General features: G+C 43.8%; 1 protein-coding gene across 2 annotated transcripts in view; it reads right to left on the bottom strand.

The window, feature by feature from the left end:
- The window catches only part of GLRA1 (glycine receptor alpha 1), a 120,330-nt gene that overhangs the window by 27,594 nt on the left and 75,300 nt on the right, over positions 1–17,436 (bottom strand). For both annotated transcript variants that reach the window (XM_060238315.1, XM_060238314.1), the window contains exons 5-7: positions 7,048–7,130; positions 3,297–3,434; positions 1,982–2,196 (exon numbers count right to left, since the gene is read on the bottom strand). In XM_060238315.1, the coding sequence (XP_060094298.1) occupies positions 1,982–2,196; positions 3,297–3,434; positions 7,048–7,130 (436 nt within the window). The remainder of the gene's footprint in view (positions 1–1,981; positions 2,197–3,296; positions 3,435–7,047; positions 7,131–17,436) is intronic.

The following is a 17,436-nucleotide window of genomic DNA, read 5'->3' as shown; positions in this document are numbered from 1 at the left end:
TCTGACCTCAGTCTTACTGAACTGTATACCCTCTCTGACATACAGAGCCACCCCACCTCCAACCCTTCCCTCCCTATCCTTCCGATATAACTTATATCCAGGAATCACCGTGTCCCACTGATTCTCCTCATTCCACCAAGTTTCTGAAATTCTCACAATTTCTATGTATTTCCCCAACACTAAGCATTCCAACGCCCCAATTTTACTTTGAACACTTCTATCATTTGTATACAAACATCTATAATTTCCCAGGCAAGTTAGGCCCGCAACCTTCCTCCTGCTGCCTCAAGTCTTTGGCAGACAGTCCATACTGTTTGTCACCATCTCAGTGGACAACTCTGATCCATTACCCGGTAGAAAAGTAACAACACCCTTCATCTCTTTGAGATGAGTCCTCCTGAACCAGAGACATTTAATCTCCTGTCAGCTTTCCTCCAAGATTTAGTTTAAAAACTGCTCTGCCGCATTTTTGATTTTAAGTGCCAGCAGCCTGGTTCCTTCTGGGGACAAGTGGAGACCATCTTTTTGGCACAGTTCCTGCTTGTTCCAAAAAGCATCCCAGTGCCTAACAAACTTAAACCCTTCCCCTCTACACCATCGTCTCATCTACACATTGAGATTTCTAATTTGTGCCTGTCTCTCTGGCGGAAGCTGGGTTTTCAGGTAGCCGGCTCGAGGTTGACTCAGGCTTCCATCCTTCCGAGGGCAGTAAAATGAGTACCCAGCTTGCTGGGGGGGGGGGGAAGTGTAGATGACCGGGGAAGGCAATGGCAAACCACCCCATTGAAAGTCTGCCGTGAAAACGCTGTGAGAGCAATGTCACCCCAGAATCGGAAACGGCTGGTGCTTGCACAGGGGACCTTTCCTTTCCTCCAGCCCTGCCCAGTCTGTTTCTGAAATTCCTTTGCAATAAAACAGCTACTTTGAGATCCCCCATTGAGCATCCTGGGAGGTTGAAATTGTTGGCATTTAAAGGCACAGACAATATTAGAATTTCGAACATTATATATGCCATTAAATGCCAACAATGGCCTTAAGTTTTAAGACAAACAGGTCAACCAAAGGATAAATGGACACAAATCTGACATCAAGAATCACAAAATTGAGAAACCTGTAGGAGAACATTTCAACTTCCCAGGCGAAGTCTATTTCAGTGTACCTGAAGAAGTGTGCATGCAAACAAAAGCTTATACCTAGAATAAAACTGCATTGGTCTTAAAGGTGCCACTGGATCAAACTTTATTCTGTTGCTTCAGGCCAACAGGGCTAGCCACCTGACTCTAGATACACTTCAAGGGATGGTTAGATCTGAAGCTTATATAGATTGATTCACTTATTTTTAAGAGACAAGTCCTACCAGTATGAGTTCGATCTGCTCTACTTTAAGGGCACATTTGTGTTCTGTCGTTGTTTGAGTGAGCAGATTTGTGACCGCCTAGTTTTACCACCACCAGTCCACGTACGTCACCAACAGTCCATGTAGCTGAGTTGCTATAGGAAGACACAGTCCAACAACACTCTGTGTACTTAACTATATACAGGTTTATTTACATATATACAGACTCTCCTTCAAAGTGCTCCGCCAGACAATCATATAGAGTAGTAGGGGTAGTTATGTACAGCATAGCATTACTTATATACAAATGCAATCAGCCAATGTACCAATGAGCTTCCAGTGCTGAGTCATTCTGCACTCATCATCTTATTGCCTCATCCACCTGGTTAGAACCAGTTCTTACTTGGCAGAGCCTTACTAGAATACTGATGTCATCTATTATGACATTAGCTGTCAGATCAGCATGCTTCACTTGCCTCATGCCTTACTGAACATTTCATATGCTAACATGTTCTTGAAAAGGAGGAAAGCCACCTGTTAGATTTGCCAGGTAGAAGTCAGGAACAACTGAGAAAAGTGTGTGCTGAGTTTCTTCTCTTCATGAGGTTAGTATTACCTATTTATTAAAAAAGGAGGACAATTTACCTTGGGCAAAGATGCTCGGGAACCAGAACTTTGTGTGGTCATAGTGAGCACAGTAGTGATACCCAGACCGACGCGAGCAGGTGCAGCATCCATGTTGATCCAGAAGGAGATCCAGGAGAGAATAACAATCAGCAGACTGGGAATGTACATCTGGATCAGGTAGTAGCCCATCTGTCGTTCCAGATGGAAACGGGCTTCTATGCAGGTGAACTTGCCTGGGAATGACAAGAAATTCAATTAAAACATTAGACAGGGAAGCTAATCTTTTTTGGTCCCGTATCAAAAACCCAAACCCCAAACAAACAAAAAACTGGCAATGTCTTCCTGTGAAGAAATCGGTGTGCAAGCAAATGAAAGAGAAAGAGAGATGAGGTTTGTTCCTGGCGAGACATACTGGGATGCTCTCAGCATGGTATAGGTTTCTTTTGGTCCCATGCTCAGAGAACCAGCACTATGTGCTGATCAAAATAGTCTGGTGTGGGGAGATGGTCCTGTCTAGAATTAGTAAACTGTTTTCTTTGGAAGATGTATTTTTGTCACATTTTCCTTATTTTTGTGCATACAACCAATTTATTACCCCTGGGGGTTTTTTGCTATGTTTTCCCAATGTTTTTCCTTTGCTTGGAAGCAATTTAATAAGAACTTAATATTTTAGAAAGTAATAAAGAAAAAAGCAAAATTAACAATAGTAGCCAACATTTTCATTTGGCTTTTAATGCATATTTATAAATAGAATCATTAACTGTGCCTTTGTATCATCTGAATTTACTATGCAGCCTATAGGGAGCTTCATATCAATGAAACTGAAATGGTGTTCCAAAATGGTAATAATCTGAGTGTGACCATTATTTAAGGCACAGTTAGGTATTATAGGAGACAAGGTGCTGTTACTAGCTTTATATCTTTTTCTTCCCACTCCTTGTTTACTAGAATGGGGTTTCATCACACTGTGTGTTTCCTCATTCCTTTCTCAACATTATTGGTGGCTGGTGAAGCTGAGGAAATAAGTGTGATGACATCATGCTATGCTGCTAGAATGGAAGGCGAAATCTCAGAGAACAGTAGCAGCTCTGTGTCTCTTGTGATATGCAGCTCAATTTTTACATCTATTCATAAAAAAAGTTGTTCTACATTATATTTCGTTCTGCTCTAATGGTCTGGCTAACTCTGCTTTCAGTTGGATGGCTCATCAAACAGGTTGAACAGTCTTGGTTCGTAATTGAAGAGAAGTGCCCAGTAAAATGATGAAGCCAGAATTCTGATCAGTTGATTATTATTAAGAGTAAATGATTAACATATCTCTGCAATTACTGACCTGTATTGTAATGCTTAGTGCAGTAGCGCAAGTCTTTTTCTTCCTTGAGGATGAACTGAGGCAAAGTTAACCCATCAGCAACCTGGACAGCTCCATTCTCTTGCCACTCAAATATCAGATCATTCATTGTGTAGCCAACTGTGGAGAGCAGGGAAACAGACAAAAGAGATACCATCGCATACATTGGGATGGATTCTGTCAGCCCCATTTTACCTCTAAAAGGTTATGCTGAGCATCACGGGGCCCATGTGGACAAAAGCCATGTGTCATGATGGTGCTTGCTTTGTGGAAGGAGATTCAGGTAAAGTCATCACCTTTTCTTGCACGAGGGGAAAAACAGGTAGCATTCAAGGAAGTCAAAACAAATACATGGAGGGAAACAGCATTATGCCAAGACTAGCCCAGAGCTGTAAAATGAGAACCTTAGTGTGACAGACAGGTATAAGTCCATCCCTTATCAGCCAATTTCTTTTTCATCCTGCTGCTACAATGGAGACCCAGAAACAACTGACCAGGGCCTTCAGAAACCTCAGAGGGAGAAAGGAGAGGGAATTTACAATGAGGAGAAAATCATTTAACTGATATTCTGCTTAGATAGGAGTTAGACAGGTTAGAAGTAGTTCTATCTCATCTCTTCAGGAAGAAGCAGACTGAGTCTAGTGGTCTGGAGAAGCACCCATTGGTCAGTAAGCTGTCAAACTCAGCATTCCCCTCATTAGGACTCTGAGGTCTGTGGGGTAAATGTCCAGAAATCTTAAACTAGGTTGGAAAACCTGAGAGGAATTTGTCTGTTTAACTCATATGGTAAACTGGGAGTTTCTGGCCAACTCCATCTCTGAAACAAATTATACAATGAAAATGTTTCTTCTGGTTAAGTCTTTCCCACAGCTACAACTATGTACAGTTTATCTGTGTACACTGAAACCTCTATTTCTCCCTACAGGGAAATGAAGTTCTGTTTTTGTTTGCCCCTGGATTGTTCTTTGGTCCTGTCTAGTAGACAAGGATATCATGGGTTAAATTCCAGGACAGGGGAAAGTGTCTCCACACCACACCTGAGGCAGGTGTAAACAGCATCAATTATTTACCTCAGAGGTGGCTAAGATCCAATGAATTACAGAAGACCAACATGACAGGCCAGTTCATTACCAAATCTTTGGTTTCTATGTTATTAAGTTTGCCTGGTTAATTAATTAATTATGGTAAGGCAGTGTGTGTAGTATAACCTGAAATTCCAAAAATTATCTGGCAGCCATTAGTTCTAGCTCTTTTAGCATTATGTACCACTAAGTGGCAAGCTAGACTTATTTCTTTTAAGGCACGAGATGTTTCAGAGGTGTTTTCCATTGCCTGCCTCTGTGTCATGATCCTGGTATTCCTTGGAGGTCACCCTTCCAAATACTAGCCAAAGCTGATCTTGCTTAGCTTTTGAGATATGATGAGATTGGGCTAGCCTGAGTTATCCAGGTCAGGGCTGGTGATGGAGCATAATGAAATGGACGTTAGTCCTCTAATATTCACTAACACACTACCAAGAAGAGGACAGTGGCACTATATTAATTGTGAGTTTTTCCACACAAACCTAATGTATAAAACAGAAATAACAAGACCTACTCAAGCCACATCAAACAAATGTCACATCTGGGTAGACACATATTGCAGCCTCGCATAAATTCAAGATGGAATGGGGAGGAACAGAAAGAGGGATGTTGGTTATGAACAACTGTGACTGTAGGTTAGGGCTGACAAACCCCTGGTCTGGACAGTGAATCTCTTGCCCCAGCGGGAAGAACCTCCCCCTGCATCACCGGCATGATGACATCACCCAGAAGTGAAGTCATCAAAATGGTGCCGTGCACGTGGGGCTGCTCTAGGCACTTCCAGAAAAATGCTATGGTTTTCCTGGAGGCTCTAGCCATTTGGGAGGTAAAACTCTATGGTACGTGTGTGCTGCCATTTTGATGATGTCACTTCCTGGTGAAGTAATTTTGTTGCGTGTGCGAGGTGCACACATGCGAATATCCCCCACCGAGGTTTGAAGAGGACTTGGCAACCCTACTATAGGTTAATATCCAGCATCCCTCTTTCTGTTCCTCCACGTTCTGTCTTGAATTTATGTGACGCAGAGTCAGCCCTAGTTAGTATTTGGAAGGGAGACCACCAGAGGCAGGCAATGGAAAACCACCTCTGAATGTTTCTTGCTTTGAAAATCCCATGGGGTTGCCCTAATTCAGCTGCAACTTGATAGGGGAAAATGAGTTGCCAATGTATGGACTGATTGATTTCATTTATACCCACATTTTTTGCTGAATAGGACCTAAAGTATCCTCTCCATTTTATTACAATAACTCTGTATGGTAAATTAGGCTGAGTGTATGTGACTGGCCCGATCACCCAGCAAGTTTTCACAACAGAGTAAAACTTGCCTCTCCCAGGTTCTATTCTAACCAATACACTGCACTGGCTCTCTGACATATATTTGGCTGAAGCCAAGTTTTTACAATAGCTTCTAGTCTGGACCTACACCCATTGACAATGTCACTATTTATCTGGAAAAAAAGGTCTGAAGTCTTTCACTTCATCTTTAACTCTTTTCTCTCTTTTGCTCCCATATTCAGACTATCACCGAATCACAATGCTTCTCCCATTACAGCACTGCAAAAATACAGCACTGCAAAAATACAGCCCTACCTGTCTGCAAAAATTCTACTCTACAGTTCAACAACTTTATAGATAGAAAAATGTTATTAGTTACAAATTATTAGACAATACTGATGATTTTAATAGATGGTTTTCTCTGATATTTTGTTGACGTAAAGATGACTGCTTATGTATAAAAGAAACTCTGTGGTATTTCTATCTTATCTTACCTTTCTCAATATTTGTATTGTTTATATAAAGTAAAAAAAACATATTAACCTCATGTTCTCCTGACCATGTTACATGACTCCTGATATCCTTGTAATTCTGAATTTATTACAGATTTTTCATCCTGGTCTGCCAAGCCTTTTCATATCCCAATATATTGCTGCCCATGACTTCCATCCATACAGCTCCACCATTTCAATTATTTGAAGGCCTGCTTTCTTCTGCACTCTTTCTTCCTTACTGCCCTTTACACCCATAAAACTACCTTCCAGCACAACTGTGTGGTGTTTCTTCTCTCAGCTCTTCTTTTCTCATGATGCCCTTGGCAAGACTCCTTTGCTTTCTTCTCCTACTGAAACTAGGGCTGCAACAAAGCATATTTTCCAGTGAGTAAGCCCCTCCATATAAAGTCTGAACTACTTAAATGTCAGATGCCAGTTTCTTTGAGGTAGGGACCTATCCTTTGTTCTCTGTAAAGTTCTATGCATATTACTACTACTACCACGACTACCATTACTACTACTGCTGCTGCTGCTATTGTTTTGATGGATTAGATGGTGGGGGGGGGATGATAAATGGCTAATGAGTATTGTATTCTACGGTGTTCTTCAAACACAGTTTTTTCCACCCCAGAGAATCTGCTGAGGGAAGTTCAATCTAAGTTGGACAACATCGAATGGGGGCTTGATCAAAAGAATATGAAAACTTGCACATGATACACAGACTGTTCTGATGCTTTATCTCTTCATTTCCCCCTCCATTTTTCTCTTCCATAATTGAAGGATTTAGTTAAGAGCTGAACGGATGATATGGTGTGAATGTTTGTTTTGTGTATGTGTTGGGAACAGTTGTTATTTTTAGAAAGGAAACCTTCAGGACTTACAGCTCTCTAACTGCATGATACATGTCTGGACATCCATGGGAAAGTTCTTCAGATCCATGGGGCAAGCCAGTGTCAGGGTGATCCTGAGAAATAAATAGAGAGTGATTTAGATATACCTGACTGATCTGTAAAATTGCATTCACACCACCAAGATAACAGCAACTTTACTGCGGTATATGTAGGGGAGAATAATTATCATGACTTACAGATGTGGGAAAGCTATATGGAAGACACTATCTCTTGAAGAATATATAGTATTTATAATACAGTGGCTTCTTAGGCATTGAAGAGGCGAGGTGGAAGTGATAACAAGCTCTTTATTGAGTACAGCATGGTAGGTGGCTGCACTAACAAGACTGGAGAATGGGGCATGCTGGGTCAACTATATACAACACTGGGCTCCCATGCTAGCATGTTGAACATATGAACATATGAAGCTGCCTTATACTGAATCAGACCCCTTGGTCCATCAAAGTCAGTATTGTCTTCTCAGACTGGCAGCGGCTCTCCAGGGTCTCAAGCTGAGGTTTTTCACACCTATTTGTCTGGACCCTTTTTTGGAGATGCCAGGGATTGAACCTGGGACCTTCTGCTTCCCAAGCAGATGCTCTACCACTGAGCCACCGTCCCTCCCCAAATTATTGGGTCATTATTGTTATTGGGTCATTCAAACCAGCAGGGGGCCTGTGATTGGAGCAGGGCAGTCTGGATTTGTATCCCACTGCCCATAGTTGCCAAGTCCCCAAGCTCAGTCCTTCAGGCTCCAATGAGCCAGGCAGGAACACCATTGATCACAACATTGACTCTCATACATAACAGTATTGTAGTGTGCTCCCTAGTTCTATGAGCCACAAGATATTCCAGGGGGAGTTCTATCTGACATAAATTGCAATCCTGTGTCTACTTACCTGGGAGTAAAATTTACTAAACATACTGGAACTTACATCTAAGGAAACATGCAAAGGATCAGGCTGTTACAGAGCAATTTCAAAGGAGGAGGAGTTCTGAAAGTACACAGTGATCAGACTAAGCCCTACATCAGCATATCTCTGACATGTACCAGCAGAAGGCTCAGGAGCTGCTGCACCCCAGCCAGGCACCAGCATGGGAACTCCCATCGAAGTCACTGTGCCAGTGGGGGAAGAGATGGCCCCAAGGGCATGATAGGAATTTGTTGGCTCCCTAAACTGGCCCAGCCTGGGAACATCCCCCCAAACTGGCAGAAAGTTATGCCAGCAAAAAAACTCAGTGTAGATCATAGGCGCCTCTGCAATGGAAAAGACCAAGCCCCCCTCAGGGTAGATCATAGGCGCCTCTGCAATGGAAAAGACCAAGCCCCCCTCAGGGTAGATCATAGGCGCCTCTGCAATGGAAAAGGCCAAGCCCTCCCCCCCCACCGGAGGGGCACAGGCTGCCTTATTCCCCAGAGGTGGCCAAACCCCCTCCCCTGCACCCAATCACAGCACCTCACAGCACTACATTAACCCCAGCCGGGATGCATGATAGTTCAGTTCATACGGTGTGTGGCACAGAATTCTGTCTCTGTTGCAAACACTTAGAGTATACACTGGACTTTGGTGGTGGGAGAAGCACAGAGAGATCACTACAATAGCACATAGTACTAACACCCAAGGGGGAGAGCAAAGTCCATAATATGTAACTAATATGTCTCATTTCAGAACAATAACCTGTACTCCATCTCAACCCCAAGGGGCAATCAAGCACTGACAGGTGAACAGACACAAATCCAACTTCTCCGGCCAGAGTTTGGACCTGTCTCCACTATTTCTTTCACACACCCTTAGGTGCTGTATCAGCAATACTGGCTCCCACAACTAAGGCCAGAACTGTGTGTGTATGGGTGTGAGCTGAGCCAGAACCACCCAGCACCATGCCCAATATCATGGGGCAGTCTCTGGGTCTTACACTCTGCCACAGCACTGCTGGCATCTGATAAGCCATGCAGCTTGTCAATGCAGGAGCAGGGTACCAAAGGTGGATATAAGGGAGCTGCTGCCATGGGGTAGTGAAGTTGCTTCCCTGCCAAAATAATGGATCCCTTCAGTCTGGCTTTCACCCTGCCCATGGGGTGGAGGTGATGTTGGTCACCTTGGTGGATGATCTCTGGTAGCATCTGGATTGGGGCAGATCAGCATTGCTGATACTTCTAGATCTGTAAGCAGCATTTTATATGATTGACTGATGGATTGCCTTGCAGTGGCTGGCCTTCCTATGAGGTCAGGGACAGAGGGTGGTGCTTGAGGGAGAGTTATCTCAGTGACACCCACTAGAACAGGGGTATCAAATGTGCATCCCAAGGCCCTCAGAGGGCTCCTATTAGGCCCCCAAGCAACTGACTGTCATCTGCTTCCTTCTCCCTCTTTCTTGCTTCCTTCTGCATCTCAGTTTGCTTTGCCAGGCTTGCTCAATCACACAGGACCTGCAAAGCAAAACCTCTATTTTCTCCATTGGCTGAGGGTCCTCTCTTTGGGAGAAAGGGGGGGAGGCAGAGCTTGCTTTTCCTGGCTCTCTCAATCGCACAGCTGAGCTAGTGAGCTAAGCCTCTCTTCCTTCTATTGGCTGAGGCTCTTCCCCCTCCTCATCCCCTTGGGAAGAAAGGAAAGAGCCAGAGCTTTTCCCTAGATCCCATGGGAGAAATACAAAGAAAGCACTTTTAAGACTAATGAGTGCTAATGTTTTAGGCATGTTTTAAGGGTTTTTTTTAAAATGTGTTTGTCTGTGTCCTTTATAAAGTTTATATCTTTGCCACTTAATATTAAATAGGTACACATGGCCTGGCCTGATATGGCACGGCCTGACAAGGTCTCATTTATGTCAGATTCGACCCTCATAACACATGAGTTTGACACCCCTGCACTAGGATGTGGTGTGCCAAAAGGAGTGATTCTCTCCCCAATGTCACCCAGATTATCCAGAGCTATGGGCTGGGTTGTCACCAATATGCAGATGACACCCAGCTCTATCTACTGATGGATGGTCATCCAGACTCCACTGGACAGGACATTATGGGCTGTGACTGGATGGTTGCAACAGAGCCAACTGAAACTGAATTAATTGAAGATGGAAGTCCTGCACCTGGGTCATGGGGGACTGGGATTGCAAATGAGGCTTCTGGTCTTTGATGGGGCACCATTGGGGCTGGAGTTGAGGGTGAAGAGACTGGGGGTGCCGGGACATTTGGCTGTTCTGCAGGGACATTTGGCTTGCCCCAACATTTGACTTTTTCATCCCTGGCCTGGTAGAATGAGCTTGCCTTAGAGATCAGGGCCCTGTGGGACCTAATACAGTTCCACAGGGCCTGTAAGATGGAGTTCTTCCACCAGGCCTTCAGTTGAGGCAGCGGATGTTCATGTGTATTAAGCCTCCTTCAAATGACCTCAGATGTGACAACCTAGGACTCAGTTGGCTGTCTGTTGAGACATGGTTCTAGTGCTGAAAGTAGCTTTCTGATTTTAGATGTGTTTTAATTTGTTGATTTGTTTTTATTACTGTGAATTTCATAATGGCACCTGCCTTGAGTGGGGAGGGCAGGATACAAATATAAACAAACAAACAAATAAATAAATGATGGCTCTCTGTGGTGGCTCATCAGATGGGCAAAACATCAGATCTGAAGCTTTTACCTGCCTTTGCCTCTCTCCTTGTGGAAACCAACCAGGAGCCCTGGCCATGCTATCCCAGTGCCTTTCCACTGAACCATGCCTGTCTGGGCAATGGTCTCTGCCTGGCCTCATGTGGCTGATGGTGATGTCAGGGCTGCAATGGAGTGATGACATGCCTCCTTTGAACCTAACCTCTTGGCCCAATGGTCAGTAGGTTTGACCCATTCTTTCCTTTATTGTTTTCCTTTCTATGGTTACTTTTCACAGGAAGGGGGTGTGAAGTTCAGAGCAGGGATGGCTGTCTGTGGACACCATTTTAGCTGCCAGTCAGACCCTCCCTGAGGAAAGGTTGCCCTTCCCCTATGAACTGGAGGTGGGCTGTTCAGACCTCATGTATCTGTTGCAATTGCACTATTTCTGGGTCTTTGCTTCCTGTCCACTATCTCTCTTCAAGGTGTGTGTATGGCATCAAGAGGCAGTGGCTGCGTTGGTGGGCAGTGATTGGTTGCATCTCTGTGTGCCACTCACAGGGTTGACATTGACTGCCATTGTCTGATTGGTGGGGTTGCTATGAACTCCAACATGCTTGCTATGTCAACTGTGCCTTGCAGAGGGATGCCTGCTATTTTACCTTGGTGGGATGTCCATAGGGAATGGATCAGCAGAGCTGCTTTTGCATTGGTGGCCAGCAGCCTCAGTGGCTCTATGGACTGGGCTGCTAGTTTCCTTGGATAAGAGAGCACTAAAGATTCTAGCTATTTATTTACATAAAAGAAGAGCATAAGAAGTGGCAAGGAGATCTTTCAACAAGGCAGCAGTTATACCACCCAGATTGGGATCTCAGTGGTAGTGCCAAAATACCAAGTTGCTTCACCTTCAGCCAGCTCATTATTTTCTCTGCCTCTGCCTTTCTTTGGCTTCAGAATTCCCAGAAGTTATTTCTTATACATTATCTGCTGTATACTCCAGGCATATCTCAGCCCTGAACCTCAAGAATCATCTACAGACATTAAAAAATAAAATACTTTGGTATCAAATCCTGAATGCCTCACTGGAGTTATTTTACAGTTATATTAGACAAAAGCATTTTAGACCATTTTAGAAAAAACCATAGTGATCTACTCATCTGCAGGGATCAGGCTGCAAAGATTCAATTGTAGTTCCATATTTTTCTGCAATTTCTACTAGTACTGCTTAATACACATAAATATCCTCTCAGCACATACAAAATCACTATATCTAGGAGAATGTTATTACCTTCCTCTTGACATGTTCATTTTGTGTGTATGAAAAGTGTTAAATAGGAGAACATCCAAAATTTGCACCCTTCCACTTGTGGTTTTACGTGGCACATAAATAGGTATATCACGTGTGACAGCTGAACCCCTCTTGCTCTCACCAACTCTCAAGCAAATGAGTGGTGGCAGAAAAGGAGTCAAGATTATGCCATGGACTGCTAAGAACCACCACGGGCTCCTGGACAATGATTCCACGTGGGCCTGATCCAAACCATGTGTCTAATTTTGTGGTTTATATCTGCACACACATACATATGTGTACCAATATAGGACATACCTGACAAAGTTGACTGTAGTTCAAAAAACTTTGCATCACAATAAAATTTTTGTAAGTAAATCAGTAAGAAATCTATTTCAATGAAGAAGAAGAAGATGATGATAATGGGGATAGATGACCCACTAATAAAAGAACAACTTACTGCCTGTACAATGTTTAAAAATGTAATTTAATCTAAATTAATCTAAATTAAAGGGGGAGGAGTTTTAACTTCTGTTCCTAGGATTGCCATGGATTTCCCCATGTTCTAGATTGGCAGAACTCGGAGGACTGCCAAGTCCTCTTCATCCCCCGGCGGGGGACTCTATGGTACAAAAATACCATAGAGTTTTAACCTCCCAAATGGCTAGAGCATCTGGGAAAACCATAGAGCTTTCCTGGAAACTCCTGAGCAGCCCTGCATGGGCACCGCCACTTTGATGATGTCACATCACAGGGGGAGGTTCCCCCCCCACTGGCCCAATGTGGGCCGGCAGGTTGAGAACCTCCTGGCTGGGAGATTCCCCACCCGGACCGGGGGGTTGACAGCCTTATCTGTTTCATATGTGTAGCCCCTATGAAAATTAAAATTCCATTACCATGTAGGTAATTTGATAGATTATGGAGAAATATTAACTGTCCACTCCAGCTTCTGTTCCTAATATTAACAAGGGTTTCTTTCTATACTACCATTAAGTACAGTCTGTTGCCAACTTGGAATGAGAAGGAGTTGAGAGACCAAAACTGACAAATGGGGTGGGGGGGTGGGGGGGAGAAATGAAGGCATATTATGAAAGAAAGAGAACAAAATGAAGGAAAGAGAAAAGTGTGGAAAACAGGAAGAGAAATTAAGAGGAAAAATTCTACTTTCTAAAATACATTAACAGGGAAGATCTGGACTGAGCAGAAAAAAAACGATGGAGTTTGATGGAAGGAAAGAATGAGGGAAACAGACTGTTGGAAGCAACAACCTTGTTAGGAGGGTACAGCCTGGCAATGACTGTAGCAGTGTGATCTGTCCTTGCTTGTCTTGCCTTGCCCCAGTTCTGGCTTGGTTGATGGCTTTTGCAGGATATGTTAGAGTTTGCCTCCTTGTAGTAAAAAGGCACAGTGAGCTGAAAGCAGAGCTATTGCTGCTTACTGTGTTCTGCCTTCCCTGTGCTCCTAGCAGCTGCAGAGCAGAACTACATTAAAATAAAATAAACTTGGGTGCATTCTGAAAGCAGCATGGCACTGGCTTCAGGGGCCCTCCAGCTGACTTGTGCCCCAGGAATCTTCTCCCTCCAGTGCCCCCTCTTGGTGGTCCTGAGAACTCCCAGAGAACACTTAGAGCAGGAGTGTCAAACTCATGAAGGATGGATCTGACATAAATGAGACCTTGTTGGGCCGGACCATGTCGGGTTGGGCTAAGCCATGTTAGGCCAGGCCATGTGTGTACCTATTTAAGATTAGGTAGCAAAGATATAACTTTTATAAAGAACACAAACATATTTTTTTAAAAACTTAAAACATGCTCAAAACATTAGAACTCATTGGTCTTAAAGATGCTTTCTCTGTATTTCTCCCATGGGACCCATGGAACTGGGCAAAGGAAGCTCTGGTTCTTTCCTTCCTTTCCTAGAGGACTGGGGTGGGGGCAAGGAGCCTCAGCCAATAAAAAGAAGAGAGGTTTGACTCAGTAGCTCTGCTATGTGATTGAGAGAACCTGGCAAAGCAGACTATTCCTCCCCCCTTCCTCCCCAAGGGAGGAGCCTCAGCCAGTGGAGAAAATAGAGGTTTTGCTCTGTAGCTCCTGTGCAATTGAGCAAGCCTGCTAAAGCAAGCTGTTATGCAGAAGGAATCAAGCTATAGGGAGAAGGAAGCAGATGACAGCCAGTTGCTAGGGGGCCTGCTAGGAGCCCTCCGGAGGCCTGATTCAGCCCCCGAACTGCATGTTTGACACCCCTGGTTTAGAGAGTCACTGACATGGTGATAGGGTTGTCAGATCCCCCTGGCCACTCGCAGGGGATGAGGAAGTAGGATTGACAGATCCAGGTTGGAAACTTGGAAGACTTGCAGCGTGGAGAGGACAGGGAACTCAGTGGGGAGCAATGCCATAGAGTCCAAAGCAGCCATTTTCTCCAGGGGGACTGGTCTCTGTAGCCTAGAGATGAGCTTTAATTCTGGGGGATCTCCAGGTCCCATTTGGAGGTTGGCATCCCTTCATGGTGATGCTTCCCCCTCTATACACTCTGCTCTCCCAAAATTCCTGGTGATTGCTTGCACAGGGCTGGCAAGACTTCTGGTCATTCATGGCTGGATTAAGACATGCTGAACCCCTAAATTATGTCAAGTTTAAGAAGCCTCATAACATTACCCAAAGAATGTTAATTTTTTAAAATGTTAAGGTTTTTTTTTTTAAACCCTTAGAGGTCCATCATAATTTGAGGCCCAGAGAAACCAGGTTATATATATATAGCCAGATCTGTGATTATGTAATATCAGCTCTCAACTGATGGGAAATATATCCACCACACTGTATTAAGGGAAATTGTGAAGGCTATCAATGCCAAAATCCAGATGGGCCTTTTTCCCCACAGCACAAAGCGTTTCAGGTAAATATATAACAAGGAAACCCAGGCTAGATTTGCTTTGTTTTGTATGAAGCCTTAAGGATGCTTATTTTAACACAGCCTTGAAAAGTGAAGATAGGTAGCTTTTTTTTTGTAGCTGTACATTACACTCAATTTTATTTATACAAAATGCCTTGAATGAAAAACAAACTGTAAGAGGGAAAAGTGCTGATTAGATTCCAAGTCAGTCAGGGCGTTTTTGCACTGACCTTAATTGGCAGCGACGTCCCTCTTCACCGCGCAGGATCTGCGCGGATTTCGCACCAATTGCTGCGGAGCACCCGGAAGAGCCGCAAAGTCCCGTGGCTTTTGTGGCGCAAATGGAAACCACCAAAAACCAGTTTCCATTTGCGCCGCAAAAGCCGCGGGACTTTGCGGCTCTTCCGGGTGCTCCGCAGCAATTGGTGCGAAATCCGCGCAGATCCTGCGCGGTGAAGAGGGACGTCGCTGCCGATTAAGGTCAGTGCGAAAACGCCCTCAGTCTCTTTCCCTATCCAAAGGCAAGCCAGGTACTTGGCATTCTTTGCCCACATTTTTTCAGCCCTTTCTTGTTGTTTTTCTTTGCAAAGCACATGTTCCTCAGGAACTTGGGATCAGAGATTAATATCTATGTGACCTGGGCTTTTTAATGCCATTTCTGTACCATTTGTGAGACTGGTTATGTGTGGTATGGTTCATGGACCTGTCCATAGCTTAAACATCCGCTTCCACCGCCACTCAGTCTGCAACTGGAAGAGAGATGGCTTGAATCCTTGAAAGATACCTTTTTGACTAGGGTTTTGGGTTGCAGCAACTGGACCTGGTATAAAGAGCTCCTCTTGGGGAGGAGGTACAAAATGGCTCCTCTAAAAGGTAAAGCCGATCACTGTTACAGGAGTATCAGTCAGTACAAGTACAAATCCATGTATGAGTTACATATCAAGGACTCCAATATAGTCTTTAAACATACTGCACAAAGATTCAGATCCAGGTAGTTCACTAATGCTCATTTTAAGGTGAGGAACATTGTTGCTTAGAGACAAATGATTATTCTTTGTATTTGTAATTTTTAAGCAACAACAATTTGTGCCAGTATTTTCATATATGACTTTACTAGAATGGAGTGGTTGAAGGATAGCCTACTTCATTGATTGCCTTTGCAATGGGAGGCAATTCTCAGAGGGGAGGGAACTTTTCCACAAGGGTGGGAACTTTTGGAAATCAGGACAGGAGAGAAAAGACTAGGTTTATCCTTGGGAGTTATATTTAAGTCAGAAGCCCTGGGCAATGACAACACTCTTTTGCTTCTAAGTCATGAACTCTATAAGATCTACCAAGAGCACCACTTGTCTTCTGCTGGAAAAGGCAAAGTGTACAAAAAAGAAGAGAAGAAGGCCCTAAAGGGGGCAGCAAGAAGACAATTAGATAGGATAATAAGGTTAGCACCTTCTTTCCTTTTAAGTTTCTTTCCTTGCCTGTCTCCAGATTGTTACTCTCAGGGCAATTTCTCCCTTCTTCATGGAAGTGCCACATTCAGTCTTACAATCTCTCTAACCCAGAGATGTAGTTAGGAACCTATCTCTGTCTCTCCTCCTTCCTATCAAACAATAATTCCTAAACAAACATTTCTGTACTCTTTAATCAGGTTCTGCAGGGTTGCTGTGTTAATTACTCTGCCAACATCTTCTGGCCTGTTGTAGAGGATGTCTCATTAGGGTACATATGTTAGCTGTCTTACTCTAAATGATATCATTGGTTCACCTAACTCATTGGTACTGTCTACTGTGATAGGCAGAGGATCCCCAAACCAAGAAAAGTCTTTCTCAACTCTTACAGCACAATCCTAAATACACTTTCCTGGAAGTAAGCCCTATTGAATAGACCATAGTGGAATTCAGGGTAGACCTACTTATGATTGCTCTCTGTCACCTAAAATGCTTTTCATTTAAGATGCTAAGAACTGAATCTGAACCTTTCACGTGCAAAGCATGTGCTCTGTCACTGAACTGCAGGCCTCTCTTAAAAGGACTAGAACAAGGCCCCTTCAGACCCCACCATGCTGTGATTACTTTTAACATGAGGGGAAAAAATATATGTGGAGCAATATGAATTGTAGCAAGAAATACTGTCCTTTCTCCATTAATTTTGTTTCTACCCTTCACATGAGCATTGCCTCTCAGTGTACTTCACAGAGAGTAGAAATATGAACACATACCTTTCACCTTTTGGAGCACAGCAATAACTGGTAGGTCACCTTTGGAGACTGTTGCTTTATTACCTACCTATTGTTAGCTGGGAAGCATCAAACAGCCATGTGAATTAAAGCCTTGAGTTCCCAAAGCCCTGGCCTATGTGCTTTGATTACTGCTTTGCTGTCTGGTGTCTGCTTGTTGAACTCAAGCCACCTCCTGTTTTGTTGTCTGCATTACAACATTGTCTGTTTATTTCCTGTTCCTTTGCACTAGTGCAACAGCTGTGACATAAGGCAGGTGTCCCAGTGGGAGGCGCTCCTTTACATTTTGCAATTGTGTTGCCAGGTTTGGAGTGAGCAGGAGTATTGCAAACATAGCAGAAGCTCACAAAAGAAGGCAGTCTTTTGAATCTATTGTCAGCACTTTCCT

Source organism: Heteronotia binoei, chromosome 5 (genome assembly GCF_032191835.1).
Source record: "Heteronotia binoei isolate CCM8104 ecotype False Entrance Well chromosome 5, APGP_CSIRO_Hbin_v1, whole genome shotgun sequence".
Taxonomy (NCBI): Eukaryota; Metazoa; Chordata; class Lepidosauria; order Squamata; family Gekkonidae; genus Heteronotia; species Heteronotia binoei.
Note: the sequence above shows the minus strand (reverse complement) of the source record. Positions and strands in the feature narration are given on the sequence as shown.